Raw genomic sequence first — 27,369 nt, 5'->3', positions numbered from 1 at the left:
TATATTCCATATACACAAATACACATATATTTGGAATTCTACCTGAAAAATGCGTCTATAGTTTGGAAGTATGCAGGATTTTTTTATTTTTTTTTATGGAGAAGAGGGAATATGACCACACAAGCTGATTCCCAAATAGGAGACTTCCAATCACAGGAATAACTCAGGTAATGATCAAAGGACAGTAAATTCAAGAACGGTAATAAAGTCCCTGAGCCCTCTCTCACTACTGAGTTAGGGTTGTGACCCCATCAGTGAGCCCAGTGGGGCTGATACTTCAGAATGCAGAGCTACCGTCCTGCTCTAAAATGAAACAAAGCATAGGAACTGTACTTTTAATGGACTGTACATTCACTTTCACTTACACATACTCACTTTTAAAGATAAGGGAAAAAATGTCAAGGAGGGTTCTCTGGTCCAGGGATACAACAGGGAGGCTTTTGGGCAGGTCAGTGGTCTTCGTGAGGGTCAGCCGGCAGAGGCCCATGGAGCAACAGTTTGTGTCCACCTCTGAGTAGCACCCTGATCTCTCCAGGGCTCCCTCCACACCAGCAAGCTGGTTGTGGAACTGCTTTTCCAGAGTCATTTACATGGGCAGAGATTTGGTTTCCTCTTAAGGTCAGTCCTGTAAGAAAGGGGACAAGAATCAAAGGATTTTGGAAGGAAACACAGGGAATCTTCCTTAGCTCATGATCGGCCTGTTTCCTGCTCATGTGGGTTTGAAGTGTGCGGGAGGGTGGTCACACAGCAGGACACAAAGCCATTAGCGGTTCTTCCTCCTGTGGGTGCTTTAGCTCCAAGATGACTTAAAGGTTAAAAAAATATCCCTTCCTCTGGGGCTAACACAGACTACTATAGTTTCATACAGATTCACTGGAACATGCTGGCTTCGTGCCATGCTAATACTAATAATCCTTTACACAAAAGTCAATGATTTAGATGTTCTTTTCCCATTTTACAGATGATGGAAATGAGACAGAATTTCAGGACCTAAAGTCTTAACTCCACTATCTTGTTGATGGTGCCCTGCAATTAGCAATTCACAAAACCGTCACCTGGGTTTAAGATGTACCACTTCGAATATATATAAAATAGCTAATAAGAACCTACTGTGTAACACAGAGAACTTGACTCAAAATTCTTTAATGACTTACATGGGAAAAAAAATCCAAAGTTGATATACATATATGTATAACTCATATGTATATAGAGGAGTCTAATTAACTCAGTCGGGAAAGAATTTGCCTGCAATGCAGGAGACCCAGGTTCGATTCCTGGGTCAGAAAGATCCCCTGGAGAAGGATATGGCAACCCACTGAAGTATTCTTGCCTGGAGGCTACAGCCATGGGGTCACAAGAGTTGGACACGACTTGGTGACTAAATCACCACCATAAGTGTATGTATCATTCAGTTCAGTTCAGTCGCTCAGTCGTATCCAACTCTTTGCAACCCCATGAACCGCAGCACGCCAGGCCTCCCTGTCCATCACCAACTCCCGGAGTTTACTCAAATCCATGTCCATCGAGTCAGTGATGCCATCCAGCCATCTCATCCTCTTGTCATCCCCTTCTCCTCCTGCTCCCAATCCCTCCCAGCATCAGAATCTTTTCCAATGAGTCAACTCTTCACATGAGGTGGCCAAAGTATTGGAGTTTCAGCTTCAGCATCAGTTCTTCCAGTGAACACCCAGGAGTGATCTCCTTTAGGATGGACTGGTTGGATCTCCTTGCAGTCCAAGGGACTCTTAAGAGTCTTCTCCAACACCACAGTTCAAAAGTATTAATTTTTCGGCACTCAGCTTTCTTCACAGTCCAACTCTCACATCCATACATGACCACTGGAAAAACCATAGATTTGACCAGACAGACCTTTGTTGGCAAAGTAATGTCTCTGCTTTTTAATATGTTATCTAGGTTGGTCATAACTTCCTTCCAAGGAGTAAGCGTCTTTTAATTTCATGGCTGCAGTCACCATCTGCAGTGATTTTGGAGCCCCCCAAAATAAAGTCTGACACTGTTTCCACTGTTTCCCTATCTATTTGCCAGGAAGTGATGGGACCAGATGCCATGATCTTAGTTTTCTGAATGTTGAGCTTTAGGCCAACTTTTTCACTCTCCTCTTTCACTTTCATTGAGAGGCTTTTAGTTCCTCTTCACTTTTTGCCATAAGGGTGGTGTCATCTGCATATCTGAGGTTATTGATATTTCTCCCAGCAATCTTGATTCCAGCTTGTGCTTCTTCCAGCCCAGCATTTCTCATGATGTACTCTGCATATAAGTTCAATAAGCAGGGTGACAATATACAGCCTTGACATACTCCTTTTCCTATATGGAACCAGTCTGTTTTTCCATATCCAGTTCTAACTGTTGCTTCCTGACCTGCATACAGGCTTCTCAAGAGGCAGGTCAGGCGGTCTGGTATTCCCATCTCTTTCAGAATTTTCCACAGTTTATTGTGATCCACACAGTCAAAGGCTTCGGCATAGTCAATAAAGCAGAAATAGATGTTTTTCTGGAACTCTCTTGCCTTTTCAATGATCCAGTGGATGTTGGCAATTTGATCTCTGGTTCCTCTGCCTTTTCTAAAACCAGCTTGAACATCTGGAAGTTCATGGTTCACGTATTGCTGAAGCCTGGCTTGGAGAATTTTGAGAATTACTTTACTAGCGTGTGAGATGAGTGCAATTGGGTGGTACTTTGAGCATTCTTTGGCATTGCCTTTCTTTGGGACTGGAATGAAAACTGATCTTTTCCAGTGCTGTGGCCACTGCTGAGTTTTCCAAATTTGCTGGCATATTGAGTGAAGCACTTTCACAGCATCATCTTTCAGCATTTGAAATAGCTCAACTGGAATTCCATCACCTCCACTAGCTTTGTTCATAGTGATGCTTTCTAAGGCCCATTTGACTTCACACTCCAGGATGTCTGGCTCTAGGTGAGTGATCACACCATCGTGATTATCTGGGTCGTGAAGATCTTTTTTGTACAGTTCTGTGTATTCTCTTGTGTATATATCATTACATATGTATAAACATATGTGTTTATACATATATATGTATATATAATCACATATAGATATATGTATATGACATATGTATGATTCACTTTTCTGTACGTTTGAAGCCAAGACAGCACTGTAAATAAACTATACTCCAATAAAAACTAATTTTTAAAAATTCAGTAAACAAAGATCTTTTCAAGAAAATTTATAGCAAAAGCATTCTTGGACTTAAAATTATGAAAAGAAAAAAAAAGATGTACTACTTTCAATTACTATTGAATTCTTCAAATTCAACTTAAATATATTAAAAAGACACACATTCTGTCGAACACAGTGCTTGGTGCTGGGAACTGGAGAGAAACAGAGGTCTTTTCTTTTGTGATCTCACTTTCTAAGGAAGGAGACAGGGTGTCAGTAATTAAATAGAACAGTGCCATTGGATTGGTTAGTTACGTGTTTTTGTTCTGAATAAAAATATTTACTTTAAAATGACAAAAGAAATGCAATGCTAAATATGTTAAACAATAAGTGGACATCTGCTTTCCTCCTCACCCCACCCCTGATCCCTAAGCCTGGCAATTTCATTAGAAGTACCACTGTTATCAGGTTAGTGTATGACTTCTAGAATTTTCTCAATATTTGTGCAAAAATGTTCTCCATCTTGTTTTCTTCACTTAATAGACCAAGGATATAATTCCATGCAAACTTATACTCTTCAATCAAATGAATGAATCGTCATTTATTTAGCAGTGTTTCTGTGCATAATCTTTGTGTTTCCAGTTGGGGCTGCAGGAAATATCTTTCTCCTATTCTACATATTTGTTCTGGTAATTAAGAAGGTTTATCATAATTTTTAAATTAATATGCAGTTTATTTTTGTGTGTGTGCAGCTTTTTGAGTTTTTTGGAAATATTTATTTATTTGGCTGCTCCAGATCTTAGTTGTGGCACTCACGGTCTTTTAAGTTGTAGTAGGCAAACTCTTCCTTGGTGGCTCAGGAGGTAAAGAATCTGCCTGCAATGTGGGAAACCTGGTTTGATCCCTGGGTTGGGAAGATCCACTGGAGGAGGGCATGGCAACCTACTCCAGTATTCTTGCCTGGAGAATCCCCATGGACAGAGGAGCCTGGTGGGCTACATACAGTCCACGGGGTTGCAAACAGTCAGACACGACTGAGCGACTAAGCACATGCAAACTCTTAGTTGTGGCATGTGAAATCCAGTTCTCTGACCAGGAATTGAACCAGGGCCCCCTGCACTGGGAGCTCAACGTCTTAGCCACTAGACTACCAAGAAAGTTACAGCTTTATGAGTTTTAATGCATATATAGGCTCCTTCAACTGCTGGCACATTAGAATACAGAGAGAGCAATTCCATCACCCCCTGAAAGAGTTTCTGTGCCACCTCTTTGTGGTCATAGCTATCCCATTCCTAATCCCTGGCAATCACTCATCTGCTCTTTTTTAAATTTTTTTCATTTATTTTTATTAGTTGGGAGCTAATGACATTACGGTATTGTAGTGGTTTTTGCCATACATTAACATGAATCAGCCATGGATTTACATGTGTTCCCCATCCCAATCCTCCCTCCCACCTCCCTCCACACCCCATCCCTCTGGGTCTTCCAAGTGCACCAGCCCTGAGTACTTGTCTCATGCATCCAACCTGGGCTGGTGATCTGTTTCACCCTTGATAGTATACTTGTTTCAATGCTGTTCTCTCAGAACATCCAACCCTCACCTTCTCCCACAGAGTCCCAAAGACTGTTCTGTACATCTGTGTCTCTTTTTCTGTTTTGCATATAGGGTTATCATTAACATCTTTCTAAATCCCATATGTATGCGTTAGTATACTGTATTGGTCTTTATCTTTCTGGCTTACTTCACTCTGTATAATGGGCTCCAGTTTCATCCATCTCATTAGAACTGATTCAAATGAATTCTTTTTAATGGCTGAGTAATATTCCATTGTGTATATGTACCATAGCTTCCTTATCCATTCGTCTGCTGATGGGCATCTAGGTTGCTTCCATGTCCTGGCTATTATAAACAGTGCTGCGATGAACATTGGGGTGCACATGTCTCTTTCAGATCTGGTTTCCTCGGTGTGTATGCCCAGGAGTGGGATTGCTGAGTCATACGGCAGTTCTATTTCCAGTTTTTTAAGGAATCTCCACACTGTTCTCCATAGTGGCTGTACTAGTTTGCATGCCTACCAACAGTGTAAGAGGGTTCTCTTTTCACCACACCCTCTCCAGCATTTATTGCTTGTAGACTTTTGGATAGCAGCCATCCTGACTGGCGTGTAATGGTACCTCATTGTGGTTTTGATTTGCATTTCTCTGATAATGAGTGATGTTGAACATCTTTTCATGTGTTTGTTAGCCATCTGTATGTCTTCTTTGCAGAAATGTCTGTTTAGTTCTTTGGCCCATTTTTTGATTGGGTCATTTATTTTTCTGGAGTTGAGCTGCAGGAGTTGCTTGTATATTTTTGAGATTAATCCTTTGTCTGTTTCTTTATTTGCTATTATTTTCTTCCATCCTGAAGGCTGTCTTTTCACCTTGCTTATAATTTCCTTTGTTGTGCAAAAGCTTTTAAGTTTCATTAGGTCCCATGTGTTTATTTTTGCTTTTATTTCCAATATTCTGGGAGGTGGGTCATAGAGGATCCTGCTGTGATTTATGTCGGAGAGTGTTTTGCCTATGTTCTCCTCTAGGAGTTTTATAGTTTCTGGTCTTACATTTAGATCTTTAATCCATTTTGAGTTTATTTTTGTGTATGGTGTTAGAAAGTGTTCTAGTTTCATTCTTTTCCAAGTGGCTGACTAGTTTCCCCAGCACCATTTTTTGAAGAGGTTGTCTTTTTTCCATTGTATATCCTTGCCTCTTTTGTTGAAGATAAGGTGTCCATAGGTACGTGGATTTATCTCTGGGCTTTCTATTCTGTTCCGTTGATCTATATTTCTGTCTTTGTGCCAGTACCATACTGTCTTGATGACTGTGGCTTTGTAGTAGAGCCTGAAGTCAGGCAGGTTGATTCCTCCGGTTCCATTCTTCTTTCTCAAGATTGCTTTAGCTATTCGAGGGTTTTTGTATTTCCATACAAATTGTGAAATTATTTGTTCTAGTTCTGTGAAAAATACCGTTGGAAGCTTGATAGGGATTGCATTGAATCTATAGATTGCTTTGGGTAGTATGGTCATTTTGACAATATTGATTCTTCCAATCTATGAACACGGTATATTTCTCCATCTGTTTGTGTCCTCTTTGATTTCTTTCATTGGTGTTTTATGGTTTTCTATGTATAGGTCTTTTGTTTCTTTAGGTAGATATACTCCTAAGTATATTATTCTTTTTGTTGCAATGGTGAATGGTATTGTTTCCTTATCATCTGCTCTTTATCTTTATAGGCTCACTTGTTCCAGAAGGTTATGTAAGTGCATCCATACAGCGTGTAACCTTTTTATATTGGTCTCTTTTGCTCACCATAATGCCATGTTGTTGCAAGTATTAACCGTTTATCCCTTTTTATTACTGAATATTATTTTCATTGTTTGGATGTACCACGGCTGTCCATGCTTTTGTCTATTGGAGGACATTTGGGTTTCTCAGTTTGGGGTGATTATGAATAAATGGAGCTGCTATGACTTCCCTTGTGGCTCAGCTGGTAAAAAATCTGCTTGCAATGCAGGAGACCCTGGTTCAATTCCTGGGTTGGAGATCCACTGGAGAAGGGATAGGCTACCCACTCCAGTATTCTTGGGCTTCCCTTGTGGCTAAGCTGCTAAAGAATCTGCCTGCAATGTGGGACACCTGGGTTCGATCCCTGGGTTGGGAAGATCCCCTGGAGAAGGGAAAGGCTACCCACTCCAGTGTTCTGGCCTGGAGAATTTCATGGACTACAGTCCTTGGGGTTGCAAAGTGTCAGACTCAACTGAGCGACTTTCACTTCACGTTACTTCATAAATATTCACTGTATGATCATCAGTTTTCTGTAGGGTAAATATGTAGTAGTGGAATTGCTGGCTGATGTAGTAAATGTATACTGAACTTTATAAAAAATGATTAAGCCATTTTCCACAGTGACCGAACCATCCATTTTACATACCACAAGCAGTGATTGTTACAGTTGCTACACATTCTAGCTAGCATTTGATATTATCAGGATTTGTTTGTTCATTTGGGGGCTTATTTTCATTAGCTTTTCTAATAAGTATGTAGTGGTATCTCACATTGTTTTGTTTAACATTTCCCTAGTAGATAATGATATTGACCATCTTTCTCGGTACTTATTTGCCATCCACATATCTTCTATGGTAAAGTGTCTCAGATCTTTTGCTCGTTAAAAATATTGAATTGTTTTGAGACCAATTGTTTTGCTCTTAGGTTTTGAGAGTCTTAAAATATATTTTGGATGTAAGTTGTTTGTCATATATGTGATTTGCAGATATTTTCTCCCAGTCTGTAGTTTGTATTTTGATATTAACAGTGTCTTTCACAAATCAAAGTTTGAAATGTTGATTAAGTTCAATTTATCCATTTTTTTCTTCATACATCACACTTCTGGTGTCCTAGCTAAAACAGCTCGCCTCCTAGCCCCAACATCATGAAGATTTTTCTTTCATATTCCAAAAGTTTTATATCTTTCCACTTTCATTTAATTTTTGTATAACGTAGGAGGTTTTAGTTTAGGGCTTTGTTGCATATGGCTGTCCAATTGTTCCAACACTATCACTGAAAAAACTAAACCTTCTTCACTGAATTGTTAGGAAATGGATTTTTTATATGAACTGATGTAATATGAGTATAATTTAACTGTTAAAAGAGTGAGTTTTAAAATCAGTCTGCCTAAATTTGAATCTCTGTTCTACCATTGATTACCTGTGTGACAATGACCAAGTATTTAACTTCTTTTTGTCTTAGTATCCTTTTCTGTAAAATAAAGATAATCATAGTACATTCCATAAGATTCTATGAGGATTAAGTTATTACATATTATTGGTGTTGTTTGGTCACTGAGTCATATGCTACTCTTTGCGATCCCATGAACTTTAGCCCACCAGGTTCCTCTCTCTTGCCAGGCAAGAACACTGGAGTTGCCGTTTCCTTTTCCAGTATTACATGTTACACACATGGAATAAGTGACATATAAGAAGTGATGAATTAGGGTTAGCTTTCCTGTAACTTTATAGATATTGTAAGCACGTCCCTCCCATAAGTGCATTTCCAAGGAAATGTAAAATTTTGTGACCATGTGTTCCCTAGAGTTGGCTATTTGTGTCTTTTCCTCTCTGAATTGCTACTAATTTATTGACTTTTTCACTTGGTCTTTCACCCTCCAGTAGATTAGTCTGAACTTTACCTCATGGTGGTCTCAGGATCCCATAGAGAGGCAGAAAGCAGCAAGCCTAGAGGAAAAGCAGACTGAAAGCCTCTGTTTGTGTCTGTCACATTTGCTAATGTTTCATTGACCAAGCCTAGTCTCATGGCCAAGCCTAGAGTCAAAGGGGAGAGAAGTTAGACTTCATTTCTCAATAGGAAGAAATAGAAATTATTATGACCATTATTTTTCAGTCTACTGTAGTTGGCTGATCATTTTATAAAAGTTTTTGACATTTTCTTTATTGAAATCTCTTAGTGTTTTCCTTTATGGATTTGCATATAGTAGTGACTTTGGATGACCAGACTGTAAGCTTCTTAAAGGCAGAAACCATATTTTGCTCTTTTCTTCACCCACTGAAAGCCCAGCCCATAGTACTTATTAAGTAAATGCTTATTGAATAAATTTACTCACCAAAAGCCAGTCCAACTTGTTCATTTATTTATCCATTTAGTCCTTCATCAGCGCTTATTGAATAGCTTGTTTATATCAGGGTACTGTGCTAATTGTTAGAGATACAATGGTGGACAATAGGCAAAACAGACTTTTCTCATGGTGCTTAGAGTGAAGCGTCATGACTGGTAGTGCAACTTAGATATGGGTTCAAATTCTATCTTTCTACTTCTCTGTCACTGGGCATGTTACAGAACATCTCAGGTTTTTTTTTCTGTTTTTTTTTTTTTTTAAGCCTACAGAATGGAATGTAAATGCCTTCCTTCATGAATTCAAGTGCACAAAGTTTGTAAGGCACCTGGCACAGATTCTGTTACATGGTCTGTAATAAACAAAGTTTGATTTCTTCCCAACATGTTATCACCTGAAGCCTGCTGAGAATGCTAGCCCTCTTTCTTTGCCAGTCTCTTCTTAGAAATGGTCATGATTCTGAACTTCTTCCATTATAGACTTATTTCTTTGCTTTGCTCTTCTGAGAGTTCTCAGTGGGTCATCACTTTAAGCTGTTCCTGATTATTCTCTTTATTGTGCAAGCAAATCAACCCAAATTGCCTTCTTTATTGGAACATGGAGAACAGGACACTTAGGAGTTAAAGAGTTTGTTGAATTCTGTCTTGGACAATAGAAATAGTTGGTTGTGGAAGTGGGTTTGCACGTTTATGCACATCTTTTGGCAGCAGAAGGGAAGAAGGGAACTTGGCAGGTGATTGAAGCAGAGGAAGAGCCCAGAAAGAGAAGGTGTCCTGGCTCCAAAGATGGATTCCTCTCACTCCAGATAAATTTTCTGGCAGTGGATAAATGTGATTCAATTACAGAGCATCCCTCCCTCAGAGTGAAATAATAGAAAAGAGTATAATGCAGCACTGTAAGTTTTGGGGGAAGTTGTGCAGTGGGCAAACCTTACTTCTGGTAATTCCCACTTTGTCTGTCCTGTACCCTTCCCAGCATTTTGGTTATCTCTTCTTGGTGTCTTTCCTCCCCTGGCCTAGTTTGTACTAAGTTTCACAATTCTTCAGGTACCATCCTGTCAAATTCATAAATATTCCAAATTCCCTCACATTAAGGATTTGTCCTTTTACCCCACTACCGTAGGGTGACAGAAGGGGCCCTGGAGAGAAATTCACACTTGAGGGCTGGCTTTGCCATTAGCCTTTGAATGACTACCAATCTGTCTCTTTTCCAAGGGTCTCAGTTTACACTTTATAACACGCGAGGCTTGCACCAGGCAATCTCTAAAGTCTTTTCCAGTTTAAACAATCCTAGGTTTGATGGTGCCATGCCTCCTCCAACCCCACCTTTCAAGTGGAATTTGCATTAGGTGTGTGTTTTGTGAAGTTTCACTGTGCGGACGCTCTATTCCCTGTATAAAATAAAAACTTGCTTGCAAATTGACTGGTGCAAATTCTAATGTTCTAACTAGAACTTATGATATTTATCCTGAATTGAAAATTCCTGGTGTTCACAGGTGGGGAGAGATGCCATTTCCTCCAGCAGGCAGACGAGGACCCTCTCTGTCTGGGAGGCCAGGGTGGGAAATTGGCATGCTCTTTGGCAAAACTCCTGAGTGAGAACAGTTTGTTGTTAGACACAGCCTAGTCACATCAAGGATGTCCTTGTCTAACTCCCAACTGTGCAATTAAAAAGCTAGCAACTTCCTTTGGTTATGTCCAGCCTTGTGCATTTTGGTATCTTCTCATTAATTGCCCAGTATCTTCTTGGAAGGAGCCATGAGGATGAAGTTATTGCTCAGACTTACTACATACACGAAAGGATACTGGAAACAAAGAAAAAAGATTAATGTATTGGAAACATGCCTGGGAACTGGATTTCTTCAGGAGACACAAAAAGTCAGAGAAGATGTTAAAAATACTTTAACATAGAGTTGCCACATAGAAATGGTGCCAGAAGTTCTTGGAATTCAGGATAAAGAAATTAATGTCTTCTTTAGGGCTTCCCTGGTGGCTCAGATGGTGCCGAATTTACCTGCAATGCAGGAGATTTGGGTTTGATGCTTGGGTCAGGAAGATACCCTGGAGAAGGGAATGGCAACCCACTACAGTATTCTTGCCTGAAGAATCCCATGGACAGAGAAGTTTGGCAGGCTACAGTCCACGGGGTCGCAAAGCATTGGACACGACTGAGCCACTAACACTTTCATTTTCACTTAGGATAGATTTAAGAAAGAATATTCTAGCGGTGAGTCCTATTAAACATGTATCCATTCTTCAGAATCCTGCTCAGAAGTCTCCCTTTGGGGGGAAACTTTCTGACAGGTTTCTTGTATTCTTTTTTGCTTTGTCCTGATAATTCCAACTCTCCATCAGGCCAGATATCACTTCTTCAGGGAGCCTTAGCTGATTTATAAACCACTCCTCCACACCAGCCAAGTTTGACTAAGTTCACTATTATGCTATCCCATAGTATAATAATATAATTCTCTCTCATGGTACCTGTCATGGTTCCACTGTTACATTTATTTATGTGATTGGTTTGCCATGTCTGTCTTTCACATTTGTCTATTTACATATGAGTTAAGATCAGATCTGTTTTAGTAATTACTGTGTCTCTAGGGTCAAATGCATTACCTTAGCACATGGGAAGTACTCAATAAATTAGTAATTGGATGAATAGATATATAAATAACTTAGAGTATTTTTTTATAGCTGAAGAAAAATATTCTTTTCTGGACACCCTAAAAAATACCTAAACTAAAATCCAAACAATTCCACCAACTAATCCTGGAGAGTTTTGAGGTTCTCTTTGCTTCTTTGGTTCATTGCCAGGGCCTTGAACTTTGGGCCAAGACCTTTTCATTCTTTGCCAATTACCTGATTTCAAAAATACTTTGGCTAAGTTAGTGCTCCTTGCCATTCTAAATATTTAGAATTTTAATATATCCGCTGCTTGGAAGGAGTTACAAAGGTGAGGCAACCAAGGAGACTCTGGAAAAAATTGAAGCATAGTGAATACCACACTTCCAAGAAATCATATAGACAGTTGTTCTGAAGACATGATATCCTATTCCAAACACATGTTAGTGAGACTCCATCCAACATCACCGTTCTGAGGTAAAAAGAAGCACAAGGGAATAGCCTCACTATGCAATAATTTAATGTTCTTTTGCTCTTAGCTGGCAAGTGCTTCAAATACATGGGAACTGCATTAATCAAAAGTTGACTCTGCTATGATGAACTTGTATGTGGGCTAATTGGAGTCAGCACCTTGTGAGGCAGGGAAATGTATTTTCACTGATATTCATGTTTAACCTTTCATTTTCTTCATCTGTAATGTGATGACCTTTGAGGTTTTATACGTTTTATTTAAGAAAGTTCTTTTTTTCCCAAGCGAAAACTTATATGGAGCTCAAATGTAAAACAGACAAAAGTTGAGCTTATCAGTGAACGTATACATGTGTGGGAGTGCCTGGAATGCACTCTCTTGATTTCCCCTCCACCCCTCTCAGAAAGTTCTGGAATGCCTTCCTTAGAAAATGAGAAATAACAACTCCTTGAAATGCAGTTTGAAAAGCATGACTTTGTTGCTCATTTCTAATTCAGTATAGTTCTTCGATATGGGTGTAGATTTAAGTCCACAACCCTTTCTATGAATGTTTTTAAAGAAAGATATTTTCCACGTCTTGGATAGTGGGTCCTTACTCAAAATGTCACCCTAAATTAGAAATCAGTCTCAGAAAAGAATCAAGGTCATCCTGAAGCAAACGGGCAGCTTTGTTCTTTGCAAGCTCTGCAAACCAGGAGCACTTCAGAAGCTACAGCTGGGTGACTAGTAAGCAAGATGGACAGCCCTTGCAGTCCAGTCACAAGTTTCAGGTGATTGGCTGTCATCCAAGGCTTCTCATTAGGAGCTTTTCTAGGGAGGACCTTAGCAGAATCAGAAGTCCTAACAGGTTTCATTTTGTGGGTTTCCTAAGAAAGACTTATGAAAACCAGTTATGTTTTGACTGCCTAGATCCATTTTATTTTTGCTCCCTGTCAACCACACCTGGTCCATTTTCTAAGTTCTTTCTTAGGGGATTTCTCTTATTTTTACTTGTCCTTAAGTGATTCTATTTTATTTTTACAAAAGCAGTACTGATTACATGGAAATCTATACCCAGAAACAAAATTTAAGCAGCATTTTGTGTTTACCACAGTGAGATTTAGTGAGAAAATTTTACTGTAGAAGGTTAGAGGTGTTCAGTACAGCACACAGAACATATAATGAGCAGAACAACATTCTGGGATACTGCTGGGCTTCAACTGTGATGAACAATATTTGTTAACTCAGCAGACACCCAGTTATAGCAGCAAGTATTTCCTTACAAACATGACACACTTTTATGCAAATATTGAAAAGTATTTGCGAAATCTTTGCTGAGGGAAAACAGTATCAATTCCCAAAACATGTAAGATGTATGAAATTCCATACACACCTTACTTATAGCAGACTCTTAGCCTTGATTTTTTTTTCTTTATTTATTTTTATTTTGGCTGTGCCAGGTCTCAGTTGTAGCATGAGGGATCTTCAGTCTTTGTTGTTTCAGAACGAGAATGAGGAATCTTTTTTTTTTTTTTTTTTTTTTTTTTTTGCAGTCTGTGGGATCTAGTTCCCTAACCAGGGATCAAACTTGGGCCCCCTGCATTGGGAGCACAGAGTCTTAGCCACTGGACCCCCAGGGAAGTCTCTTAGCCTTGATATTAGTAGAGTAAGTTGAACTAATTAATGAATTTGATCAGATGACTTCAGGCTGTGATTGTGGTGGAACCAGCCAAAGCCAGTCTCCAAGTGGACTTGGAGAGGATAGCTTTGTAATAGAAGAAAAGGAGTTGGTGTGGGGACGAATATCCATGTGAGCCCAGGGGGGCTCTGTCCCTTGGCAGTTGTTCTCAGGAAAGTGCCAGTGGTAGTAGATTCTTGATGGCACCAGTCATGCAGTGGCAGTTATACCTTTCACGGGGCCAGTGGCAGAACCCTTTCAAGAGGCCGCAGGCTACGACCGTCCTTGTGACAGTGGGGTCTCTGCTTCTCTCTTCTCTTTGAAAAGTGAAGTTTGGCCACTCTGTTCCTCCCTTTACTTAAATTTTACTTTAATCAATTTTTTTTCAGCACTATGGAATGACATCACATTTCCTCTCACCAGTCCACAGTCGAGAGAGAAAGAAAATGCATTACTTGGATGTAATCCAAAAAGATTTGGCTGTGTGTAGGCATAAATGATGAGAGACATATATATTTCTCTGGTTCTTGATTCCCTTCCAGATGCACCATTTTTAAGGAAGAGAAAAAACATTTACATTTTTACATTTATTTTTTTTTGCATGTAGGTAATGTTCAAATGGTTCAAAAGTCAGTCTACATTAAGTGTACAGTTAAAAGTTTTCTTTGCATCATTGTCCCCCAGTGATCTCATTCTTCCCAATGGGTCACCCTTGTTCTTAGCTTCATGAATCACCTTCCCAAAATTCTCTGCTGCTGCTAAGTCGCGTCAGTCGTGTCCAACTCTGTGCGACCCCATAGACAGCAACCCACCAGGCTCCCCCGTCCCTGGGATTCTCCAGGCAAGAACACTGGAGTGGGTTGCCATTTCCTTCTCCAGTGCATGAAAGTGAAAAGTGAAAGTGAAGTCACTCAGTCATATCTGACTCCTAGCGACCTCATGGACTGCTGCCTATCAGACTCCTCCGTCCATTGGATTTTCCAGGCAAGAGTACTGGAGTGGGGTGCCATTTCCTTCTCCGCCCGAAATTCTCTAGATCTATACAAACAAGAAAAAATATAGGCTCTTATTTTAAGAAAGACAAACATGATTTTTAGAATTTATTCCAGCAATCTGGTAGTTACTTCTTCCCATATCTAAAGCTCATATACAAAATTCTTTTGCTATTTTATGCTATTTTATGGCAGTACAAAGGACAGAGAGCTCATAGGTGGAAGAGCGCTTCCTGTAACTGACACGCTAAAGAAGGGTAGCAACCTATAGTCAAATCCAGACTCTTAGTGTATACAATTTCCCTTTCTTCCCCTGAAAGTAATGAGAGAGAGCCAGGAGGAGCAAAAGGAAAAAGAAACTAGACCCGTACCTAGAAACTATTTGCAGATGCAGTGTGGTTGCCTTTTCAAATCAGCTGCCTTTTCTATTATTTCCTAAAGTCATTAAATAAACCATGGCCAGTGCTGACCCAGTTTGGTGAGTTCAGAGCAGAGCCCTTGGTTTTGGCAAATCATTCAGCTGGCCCTAGAAATGGGCCAGGATCTCATTGGAGCTGAAAGAATTACTGTGGAGCTGAAAGAATTACTGTGTTCCCTCTGGGAACATATCTGGAACGAGTGAGCATGGGAGAAGAGGTGGCACTTGCTGGGAGGCAGGACTGTGTGTGCGTGTGGAAGGGCAGCTGTTCTCTGGTGTTATTTTGGAGGCTATAATTCCCCTGCTAGGTTTCCTAGCTCATCCTCTCTTGTGACACTTTTCTTATCCTAACCTCTGTTCCCTCTCTTGAAATCTTAAACCAATGAGGCTAGGAGGAAGCTAGATGCTTGAGGGTCAGGCTTGGACAATCCATTCTAGTCAAGTTTTCTACCCTCAGTGTGTTGAGTTAACCTTACAAGAAAAAAATTACAGCACCAACTCCTACTTAGGTTAAGACTTGACTTTGAAATTCTTCCTAGTGAGTCAGATTAAAATGTATCTCCTAGTAGGATCATCCTTAAATGTATCTCCTAGCAGGATCATCCTTAAATGTATCTCCTAGTAGGATCATCCTTAAAACATCACTGCATCAAACATTGGCAAATGCCATTGAAAATTATATGAGGACTTCATGGCAGGCACAGAGCTTGGCATAAGTAGGTCTTATAGATGAATACCTACTCCAAATCCTCAGCATTGATTGACCACCTTTCTATGGAATTTTGTAAAAACATAACATCTGCTTCCCTACCCACATGAGCTCAGTAATTATCAAAACAGTCTTTTTTCTTTTTATCAAAACAGTCTTTTAAATATGGGCAAAGAGTCAATTTAGACTCAGAAAAGCACTTTCATTTTTAAAAAACAATTATTGAAACATGGTTGATTTACAGCATTGTGTTAATTTTTGCTGTATAGCAAAATGATTCAGTTATACATCTATATGTTCTTCTTCATTTCTTTTCCATTATGGTTTATCATGAAGTATTGAATATAGTTCCCTGTGCTATGCCCTAGGACCTTGTTGTTTATCCATCCTATATATATTAGTTTGCATCTGCTAACCTCAGTGTCCCAGTTCATTCCCTCCTCTACCCCTTTCCCCCTTGGCAACCACAAGCCTGTTCTCTATATCTGTGAGTCTGTTTCTATTTCAGAGATAGCTTCATTTGTGTTATATTATAGATTCCACATATAAGTGGTATTGTGTGGTATTTGTCTTTCTGGCTTATTTCACTTAGGATGATAATCTCTAGGTCCACTGTTGTCGCTATAAATGGCATTATTTCATTTTTATGGTTAATTAATAGTTCATGGCGTATGTGTGTGTGTGTGTGTATATATATATACATATATATATATATATATGTATCACATCTTCTTTATCCATTCATCTGTCAATGGACATTTAGGTTATTTCCGTATTTTGGCTATTATAAATAGAAGAAAACTTTCCTTTTTAAATTCATTTTTCTGAAAGTGGGAGCCAAATGAATTGGTGAGATTGAATAAGTCAGATCTGGTATAAAATTTGTCCATCTGTCCATTCATCCATGTATCCAACAGATACTCATTAAGTCTTACCATCTAGGAAAAGAGAGATCAAGTAAAATAATCACAGATTTTGGTAATCTTTATGAAGGAAGCAAATAGAAGACTGCCCTGAGGATAGCGGGATGAGAGTAGGTAGATATTATAGATAAGATAGGTAAAGAAGACCTCCAAGAGATAGGCATTTAAGTTAAGACCCCAAAGGATGAGAAAAGTTAGCCTTGTGGAGAGTGAAAAAGAGCATTCCAGGCACAGGGGTCACCACGTCCAAAGGGTTTGGGGTACGAAAGCCCACAGTACAGCTAAGGAATTGAAAGACCAGTGAGAATTGGAATTCTAGCTCTGACTTAAAATAAGCTACTCAATCTTTTGCACCCTCATTTCTTTATATTTGAAAATGAGATAGTAGGCACATACCTCCTGGGGTTGTTGGGAGAATTTGATGACTATTAAATGAGATAACACATAACCTACTTGAATCACTTTCCATCTACACAAAGATCCCTGGGACTCCACTAGACCCTGTCAGCTGATGTGTTTGACCTGTCTAGTCTCCTGATCATTTTTTATAGACTTGAGAATCAATCATCACTGGAGCCAGAAAACATTCTCCATCCCGGGTGTTTCCGCATTCACCAAGAGGAGAGACTAGGCAAGATTCCATTGACTTATCTTAGAAACTTGGGAAATGAGAATAGAAAGGGAGAGGGAAAGAGGAAGAGGGAGAGTGAGAAAGTGAAATGAGAGGGTTTTCTTTTTGTGAATGTGCTTTATCACTATTTTGAAAGTCAGGTAGAATTTTGTTTTTACATTTGGGGAGATTTGAGGTTTGGGACTAGGTGTTCAGAAAACAGAATAAAAAGAAATGAAATAATCATCATTGAGTACCCCGTATATTACAGACACGGTTCTTGGAAGGTTATGTATTTTATTTCATTTAATCTTTACAAGAATCCTGCAAGACAGGTCTTTGTCATCGTTCTGTCACTCAGTCATGTCTGAATCTTCGTGACCCCATGGATTGCAGCATGCCAGGCTTCCCTGTCCTTCCATCTCTTGGAGCTTGCTCAAACTCATGTCCATCGAGTCAGTGATGCCATCCAACTATCTTGTCCTCTGCCATTCCCTTCTCCTGCTTTCAATCTTTTCCAGCATCAGGTCTTTTCTAACGAGTTGGCTCTTTAAATCAGGTGGCCAAAGTATTGGAGTTTCAGCTTTAACTTCCAATGAATGTTCAGGACTGATTTCCTTTAGGATTGACTGGTTGGATCTCCTTGCTGTCCAAGGGACTCTCAAGAGTCTTCTCCAACACCACAGTTCAAAAGCATCAATTCTTTGGCACTAAGCCTTCTTTATGGTCCAACTCTCACATCCATACATGACTACTGGAAAAACCATAGCTTTGACTATACAGACCTTTGTTGGCAAAGTGGTATCTCTGCTTCTTAATACACTGTCTATGTTTGTCAAAGATGAGGCTCAGGGGGAAATGCAGTGTTCACTCCATTCCTCCCTCACCTTGTAGAATTTATTATGGAATCAGACAATACCTTGCTAATGATGAGAAAATCTATAAAGTTAGCATATGGTGTATGAAGTTGACATATTTCTTTAGAATACTTTATTATTGGGATGTATGCTAAGTCTCTTCAGTCGTGTTTGACTCTTTTCAACCCCATGCACTATAACCCTCCAGGCTACCCTCTCCACAGGATTCTCCAGGCAAGAAAACTAGAGTGGGTTGCCATGCCCTCCTCCTGTGGATCTTCCCAACTCAAGGACTTAACCCTTGCCTCTTACATCTCCTGCATTGGCAAGCAAGTTCTTTACCACTAGCACCACCTGAGAAGCCCCAATTATTGGGATAGAACCACATTATCACTAATTGATTAATTATCATAAATAATGATAATTATTAATGATAGCTCATAATAAAAATAATAAAGCCATTATCATGAATTTGTCTCAACACTTGCTGAATACTTAACTATGTCTCAGGCACTGTAGTGGTAAAGATACCTTGTGCAAAGCTTGTTTGGGGAATGGAGAATGAGTGACAGTCCATTACAGTGCAGTGGGGTAAGAGTGGTTAGCAGGGCCTAGGTGACAAAGAGTCTTGATGCCATGGTAAAGAGTTTCAGATTTTGTCCAATGGAAGATAAGCACATGATCAGAGTAGCATTTTAGAGAGACTTGTTCACACAGTTATTGTTAGACAAAGCTTTGTGAAACTACCTTATTCTGTGGGGCCATGTTAATAATCTTCCTTATACATTATGTCCCCTCCTTCCTTTTAGCAACAGTGGACGGTGCCATGGACCTGATCCTGATCAATTCCCTACCTCTTGTGTCTGATGCTGAGACATCCCTCACCTGCATTGCCTCTGGATGGCGCCCCCATGAGCCCATCACCATTGGAAGGGACTTTGAAGCCTTAATGAACCAGCACCAGGATCCGCTGGAAGTGACTCAAGATGCGACCAGAGAATGGGCTAAAAAAGTTGTTTGGAAGAGAGAAAAGGCCAGTAAAATCAATGGTGCTTATTTCTGTGAAGGGCGAGTTCGAGGACAGGCAATAAGGATACGGACCATGAAGATGCGCCAACAAGGTAACATGCCTCTTAGTTGTGAGCAGATGAGGTCTACTGAGACACACGCCTGCCTCTTGTCTTGGCAGCTGCTCACCGCTGGGCATGAGCTACCTGAGTGTGGAGTTTGAAGACCTTGTCTGCCTCTTTCCAGGAGTTGCTATCTCTAGTGCACAGAGCATTAGTGATAAGAGATCATTCAGTCTAGCTCTCTCATATATACCCCTTTCACTAGACATTGCGCCTAGTTCATGAAATGAAATGAAAATATATACCACATGTTCTACTGAGGACTCCATGGTCCTGATGGAGACCTGGACATGTTACATGTATATAATATGATTCACAGCAATGAAGACAGCTGTCCACTGCCAACTCAATTTGTTACTTGGTGTATTGGTTATCTTTTGACATGGTAATTATGTGTAACACACGACTGAAATCACAGAGGCATACTACAATCAACAGCCCAAGGTTGTGTGTGTAAGTCAGCTGGCTTGAGGCAGTGACTCTGCTGGTCTTGATTGGGTGGGTTTCTCAAGTGTATGGATGTTGGATGGCTGTAAGTTTATTAGTCTGGCGTTGCTTGGGCCTCCTTGGCTCTGTTCCAGCTGACTGCTAACCTGTTAGCAAACTAACCTAGGTATATTCTCATGGAGACGCCAGGGGTACAAGACAGCAAGTGGAAACACACAGGGTTTCTTGAAACCTAGCCTCAGTGTATGCCCTCACTTCTGCCTCATTTTTATTGCTCAAAACAAGTCAAAGAGCCAAGCTAAAGTCCAGATGGGAGGGCACTACACAATTAAACAGCCAAGATTTTGTATACAAGGAGGGGTGAAGAATTGGGACCTTTTTATAGGCTGCCATTCTTGTTAGATCGTGGTTTAATTTTAGCAGTTGAGACGGAGGATGTCGAGAGCCTTCTTATGGCTGATCCATGTTGATGTTTGGCAGAAACCAACCACAATGCTGTAGAGCAATTATCCTTCAATTAAAAGTAAAGGAATTTAATTATATAAAAAAAGAAGAGTATTACTCCCTGCTGTGCCTCACAAGGCAGTGATGTGATGAAAGTGGGTCAACCAAAGAAAAATAGAAGTGGGTATAAGTTGTAGCTTTGGGCCAGTTCACCAAACTCATGGTAGTTGGAGGAGATGTCATTGTGAACATTGTTTAATGACTCTGCTCTGCCCTAAAGCAGCAAGATTTTAAGATGAAAGTGATAAAACAATTATTCATCAAAAATGAGGAAAAAGGCTTTCTTAGCAAAACCCTGATATTCACCTTTAAGTGACACCAGGCGAGTGGGAAAAATGCACAACAGAAATTCCCAGGAATGCAGCTCTCCAGTGAGGGAAGAGAGGTTGAACAAAGGGATGTGAGGTGTGCCAAAGCTATCATGGCTGAAGTCGACTCTGTTATTTTTCAAATGTGGCATCTGGGATTTGACTTGTATTAAGAGTTATGTCCTTCTGCGGATATGTCCACATTCTGAACAAAGATGATCTGAGATTTGTGCCCCAGTGGCCTCACAGGAATGAAATGAGAAATGCCTTTTCTGGGCTATCTTGGAAATGTATAAATAGGAAACCATAGAGCATATTAAACCAAAACACTGGGAGTCTAAAAACAATTATAATGATCCCTCCAAAGTGAGAGTCCTGGTCAGCACAGGTAAAGGATAGTTTAAATTCATTTAGTTAAATGAGGCTAAGGCAGGCATGGATAGTGACAAACAGTGGAGAGAAGGTGGTTTTTTAGACTCACATTCACCTGAGTTCAATTATTTTTCTACTACTTACCAGTTGTATGACCTTATTCAACTTCTGTTGGTCTCATTTTTAATCATCTGTGAAATGGGTATATCTTCAAAAGTGTCTTAGGTTTTAAATAAGAATAAGATGGTACATGCAAGAAGCCAGCTCCCATGAGTGTAAGATTTGGTTTACACAGTAGCTATGTTCCTGAAAGCCCCTGTAAAGTGAGATATTGCAGAACAATTTACATAATAATAACAATAGTCATTTGTAAATGGTGGGAAAGGGATTTGATGCCAAGTAGTCTGGCTTCAGAGCCTGTATTGTGCTACCCTTTCCACTCTCACTTAACGTTAACAACCCTCCCCCATTCTTGAGCACTTGTTTTGTAAAGTACAACTCTAATGGAAACCCCAGAAAGCAACCTAGAGCACAGAGACGTGGGGGTGAAGGTCAGTCAGACATGGGTTTGAGCCCAGCTCTGCAACCACTGGTCTAATCCAGCGCAAGTTACTTAACTGAAATCGTAGTTTGCTCATTTGAAAAATAAATGGAGATAGAGACCTTACCACATACGTTTGAGGATCAAATAAAAGCGGGAGCATTATCTGGCTCACACTAGTTAGCTAGTTAAGTTGCTCAGTCGTGTCCGACTCTTTGCAACCCCGTGGACTGTAACCCACCAGGCTCCTCCGTCCATGGGGTTCTCCAGGCAAGAATACTGGAGTGGGTTGCCATTTCCTTCTCCAGGGGATCTTCCCAACCCAGTGATGGAACCCAGGTCTCCCGCATTGCAGGCAGACGCTTTAACCTCTGAGCCACCAGGCTCACACTAGATGTTCAATAATTATCATTATTTAGTGCCTTGGAATGAGCAGTAATTTTGTGGAACTGTTACTTTTCCCATTCAATTATGGAAAATTTTAATATCAGCTGTTGACATAATTGTGGAGGTTTAGACAAAATAAAAAAATAGGTAGTACGTTCTCTCCTGTATTTGAATAACATCATATCAGGCTGTTGAACTGATTTTCTTTGATTGACCATGCAGTGGCTAAAATATGGTGCAAAGAAAGTGCTATCTTTTATGGTGAGTCAAGAAAACCTCCAACACTATGTCTTTATGACACTATTAATTCCCTACTAAAACTTCTTGGGAACTCAGGAGCGCCTGTCTAGGGACACAGCAGGATAGAATAAACACCACTATATTCCTGCTTGCTGCTGACTTGTGTATCTGGGGAGGAAGTGGAAAATCCATTTGAGATGTGGCAAAACACAGCTTAAACTGGCTTGTGTAGTCCAAATGGCCGAATGGCCGAAGGACTTTTTGTTTGTTTTATCAATGGTATCATCCGAAAAAGTCAAAAGCAGTTTGTTCAAACCTCCTTGAAAATTGTGTTTGGGGATAGGGAAGTATAAATGAAGTTTGAAACATTTTCATATCCAAATATCTGTTTCAGAGTATTCTATCAGGGGACAGCTTTGTTATTTTTCTTCCTATTTTCATCTGAGAAATAGCTTTAAGAATATGCAGTTTCCCAAACATGATTTATGAAGTTGACAGATTTGCCATTTGTATCTGAATAGCTCAAATGAGCATGTTAAAAATATAAAGTAAATAGAAAAATTAGAAATCAGATTCATTCATGTATTCTCTCCACAAGTATTCCTAAGCCTCTATTTCTGCCACACATGGGAGGTACATTGATGTTAACATTTCTTAAATACTTATCATGTGCCTGACATCTCCCTAGCAACTTTTTATACACATTGCTGTGTAATTGAATCATTAGCAAATGCATATCTGATGAGGACCATTATGATTTCCTATTAATAGATAAACATTATAACTATTGTAACTTAGAAGCATTTACATACTTGGTTCCCCACGTTATACCTGGGAAGGTGTACTGCGGCCAGATCCCAGAGCCAAGGCCCTAACCACCACCCTGTGCTGCCTTCCAAAACCGCCATGAGCCTGCCCTCCTGGAATGCCCAGTCCAGTAGGAGAGATACACTTTGCGTGGGGCTGTAATACGGGAGGATAGTACTAGGGGAGTTAACCTGGATTCCTGGATGTGAGAGTTGGACTATAAAGAAAGCTGAGCACCAAAGAATTGATACTTTTGAACTGTAATATTGGAGAAGACTCTTGAGAGTCCCTTGGACTGCAAGGAGATCCAACCAGTCCATCCTAAAGCAGATCAGTCCTGGGTGTTCATTGGAAGGATTGATGTTGAAGCTGAAACTCCAATACTTTGGCCACCTGATTCGAAGAGCTGACTCATTGGAAAAGACCCTGATGCTGGGAAAGATTGAAGGCAGGAGGAGAAGGGGATGACAGAGGATGAAATGGTTGAATGGCATCACTGACTCAATGGACATGGGTTTGGGTAAACTCTGGGAATTGGTGATGGAGAGGGAGGCCTAGTGTACTCCGGTTCATGGTGTCGCAAAGAGCCGGACACAACTGAGTGACTGAACTGAACTGAACCTGGATTCCAGGATTCTGGGAGGCCCCTGGAAAAAGTGATGTCTCAACGGAGACTGATGAATAAGTAGGACTTGGTGAGACACAGGGAAAGGGAAGAGAAGGGAGAAAGTGGATATGAGTGATCACGTAGTCTGTTTGTGGCACTGAGCACAGTTCAGAATGGCTGGAAGTGAGAAGTAAGGACGTGGGCCTAGGGGAGGATGATTCTGGAGTGCTGATGTCTGGAACAAGGGTGGAGGTCTTAAGTGTGTGTCTCAACTTTCACACTTACTCATGGTCAGGAGGCCTTCAAGAAGGGACTTAGTCACCCTTAACTCCACTACCCACATGATAGACATGGATATCTTGTCTTCATAGGGCTGTTAGGTAACTACTCAAAGTAATAATGGACATAAAATGAAACATGTTTCCCATAGACGAAAAATAATTGAGCTAAATTTCAGTTGTCTCCTTCAATTTAATGATAAAGAAACACTTAAGAGTAATAATGTCATTTTACTATCTTGTAGTTTCCTCTCTACTTCTTAAGGAATAAGTGAATTATATTCTCAGGTAAGGTCTGTGAGTTAATTAACCAATCCAAATTGTCTCAAGCAAGTCATCTTCTAACGTAAGCCTTAGTAATCTCATTTTAAAAATAAAATGTTGGGCACTTCCTTGAAGTTCAGTGGTTAAGACTCCACATTGCTAATGTAGGGGGCACAGGTTCGATCCCTGGCCAGGGAACTAAGATCCCACATGCCATGCAGTGTGATCAAAAGATAAAGAAGAATTAAATACTTTAAAAAAAAAAAAGGTCCTAGGAGAGGCCTCTGGAACCAAACTACCTGCTTCAAATCCTGGCTGTCCCGTGAACTTGCTGTGTGATCTTGAAGAGAATTCCTGACCTCTCTCTACCTTGATTTCCTTGTTTGTAAAATTAGGATAATTGTAGTACCTATCTCCTGGAGATATTATGAAAATTAAAAATGTTCAAGGTTCTTAGAACAATGCCTGGTTCATAGGAGCTTATTGTTTGCATGATCTGGTCAAGTCACACGATTATCTGACTACGTGTAAAGTTTGAGCCAGATTCTGGTGTCATCAGGAAGCCCAAGTTGCAAAGTTGACTTGTGGATGCTCCCCATTAGTCCTCAGCAAAGAGCAGTGAGCCTAGAGCCATGAAGGCAGGAGGTGGCAGGCTGGGCAGCAGAACGTGGCCGTGTGACTGTGTTCAGATCCTCACAAATCAGGGAGCTTCAAAGGCACAAAGTCTGAAATAATAATGAACCACAGAATGGGCAGAAAGAACAACCACGCTGGAGTTGAGCCGAAGGGGGAATCTCGGTTCCCTTTCAGAATACAATGCTGAGTGAGAAGTCCCACGGTCAGCTAAACAATCTTCACACAAAGGAGCAGAAAATATAAACAAACCACAGAGAAAGGAACAACAGCATGAACTGGTCACGAAAAATTCTCACAGGAGACGAAGGGCATGTCACAGAGAGTAAGAGCCACTTGGGTTAGATTGCGAAATGGAGCCTCTAGTCAGGCGACAGGGAGCCCTGGAAAGTGGCCCCTGGAGTCCCTGTCTGCCTTCCCTACCACTCACGGCCACACTGCACACGTCAGCACAGCAGCGTGGCCTCTGTTTATATCTGAGAAGGATCCTGACCTCTTCTAAGCACCCAGGGCTTTGGCATTCATCCTTTAATGTTCATGTTTGTTGTTGTTTAGTCGCTGTTTAGTGGCTTAGTCATGTCTGACTCTTTTGCAACCCCATGAACTGTAGCCCGCCAGGCTTCTCTGTTCATGGAATTTTCCAGACTAGAATACTGGAGTGGGTAGACATTTCCTCCTCCAGGGGATCTTCCTAACCCAGGGACTGAACCCACATCTGCTGCATTGGCAGGCAGACTCTACCACTACGCCATCTTGGAAGCCCTTTAATGTTCCTAACAACTGTTTAAGGTAAATACTTTTACTTCCAAATTACAGATGAGGAAGCTGAGGTGTTCAGAGGTGAAGTAAGTGGGTCAAAGAGGTTCAGAAATTGGCAGAGGGTGACCTTAAGCCCAGGACTGTCTAATTCCAGTGCTCACAATGCTCTTTGATTTACACCATTCTCCCTCTGGGTCCACATTCATCACCTTCTGCCCCACAGCATCTCTGTGGGAGTCTTGCAGAGTGCCATGCCTGGGTTGGCAGGTACTAAGGAAAGCAAGCAGATGTACCTAAAGCCCAGGTGCTTTTGAGCTTGGTTCAGAGGCATCATGTGCCTTCACAGGGTAGCTCTCTAAGCTAATGTGAAAATCCCCTGACTCTTGCCAAGTCCTGGACCTCATCCTCTGATTCAAGTTTCAGTTGTTCCTGGAGAAGCTATGTAACCTCATTTTCTCATTTGGTTTTTTCTCTCTCTTTTAATAGCTTCCTTTCTACCAGCTACTTTAACTATGACTGTGGACAGGGGAGATAATGTGAGCATATCTTTCAAAAAGGTATTGATTAAAGAAGAAGACGCAGTGATTTACAAAAATGGTGAGTCCATGTGTTTTGTTTCATTACCGCACTGTTGTGTAAGACATCAGACAGCCAAGCAATATTGGGTCACTATCTCATTCCAGTCTGGGGGGCAGATGTTTGAAGTCAAGCTGCTAGGCGAAAGTGTTAGTTGCTCAGTCCTGTCCGACTCTTTGCGACCCCATGGACTATAGCCCACCAGGCTCCTCTGTCCGTGGAATCCTGTAGGCAAGAATACTGGAGTGAGTAGCTATTCCCTTCTCCAGGGGATCTTCCTGACCCAGGGATCGAACCCTGCTCTTCTGCACTGAAGGCAGCTTCTTTATTGTCTGAGCCACCAGGAAAGCCCAACCAAATTCTATGATAGAAGCTATCTTAGGTAATACGTTTGGTTACTTAAGTAAATTAAAATGGAGATTTATATACATATATGAATGCACCTACAGTGTATTGGGTTAGTCAAAAAATTCATCTTTTCCATAAGATGTTATGGGAATATACAACATGAACTATGAATGTTCAACAAAATTCCATCACGATGTAATACGTGGGGTCTCAAATTCTGCCATGTGATATGTGACTGTTTGCAAGGCTAAGGGAAAGGCCAGGGTGAACCTGGAATGCCAGTGGCGGTGATTCTGGGGGTCTAACTGTGCAATGCAAATCTCTCTGTGTCCAGCTACAGTTTGACACCGTCTGGGGGCAATTGTCTCATGCAGCTGAGATGTTGATGGGGACTAGTCTGAGTTCTGTGGATGGGTGAGACTTACAGATGGGAGCAGTAATTCTAGGTGTCGCTTAAGTGATTAGTTGGCAAGGTTACCTGACATTTTCCCCAGGTTTGTCTGTTTGCCTCTCCCTGCAGAAGATAAGAACGTTACGCTACCCTCATCTTCATGTTCAGTGGTGGCCCTCGTAGACTAACCTATCTGCTCCAACACCATCCTTTTCTCGAGTTTTGGGAGAGCATTCAATAGCAACCTTTTCATTCTTCTCCCACATCTAATATGCTTGAGCACATTTTCTACATCAGGTCAGGGAAAGCTGATCAAGTGGTGGGGCCAGACAAGGGAACAGGAGTGTTTGAGGGTGACCCATGGTTCTCCACTCTTCTCCCTTACAGGTTCCTTCATCCACTCGGTGCCCCGGCACGAAGTCCCTGACATTTTGGAAGTGCATCTGCCTCGCGTTCAGCCCCAGGATGCTGGCGTGTACTCGGCCAGGTACATAGGAGGAAACCTCTTCACCTCAGCCTTCACCAGGCTCATAGTCCGGAGTAAGTGATGGTGTAGCTGTTACAATTTTGAGTTGTGAGTAACCAAAACTGACTCTGGATACTTAAGCAAAAACTGGGATTACTTGGAAGTATACTGAAGACTCTTAAAAACTGATTTAAAGGCTGACAAGCAAGTTCCAGAAAATATCTTCTAGGGAAGATCTGCAGCTCAGCACT

The 27,369-nt window shown here is 40.8% G+C and overlaps 1 protein-coding gene across 2 annotated transcripts in view; it reads left to right on the top strand.

Moving 5' to 3' along the window:
* TEK (TEK receptor tyrosine kinase) overlaps positions 1-27,369 on the top strand; it is a 108,205-nt gene that overhangs the window by 28,582 nt on the left and 52,254 nt on the right. For both annotated transcript variants that reach the window (XM_065908066.1, XM_065908067.1), the window contains exons 2-4: positions 18,870-19,181; positions 25,824-25,934; positions 27,040-27,192. In XM_065908066.1, coding sequence (XP_065764138.1) covers positions 18,870-19,181; positions 25,824-25,934; positions 27,040-27,192 — 576 coding nt within the window. The remainder of the gene's footprint in view (positions 1-18,869; positions 19,182-25,823; positions 25,935-27,039; positions 27,193-27,369) is intronic.

This window comes from Muntiacus reevesi, chromosome 17 (assembly GCF_963930625.1).
Source record: "Muntiacus reevesi chromosome 17, mMunRee1.1, whole genome shotgun sequence".
Lineage (NCBI taxonomy): Eukaryota > Metazoa > Chordata > Mammalia > Artiodactyla > Cervidae > Muntiacus > Muntiacus reevesi.
The sequence above is the reverse complement of the archived record's forward strand: the minus strand, read 5'-3'. Positions and strand labels throughout refer to the sequence as shown.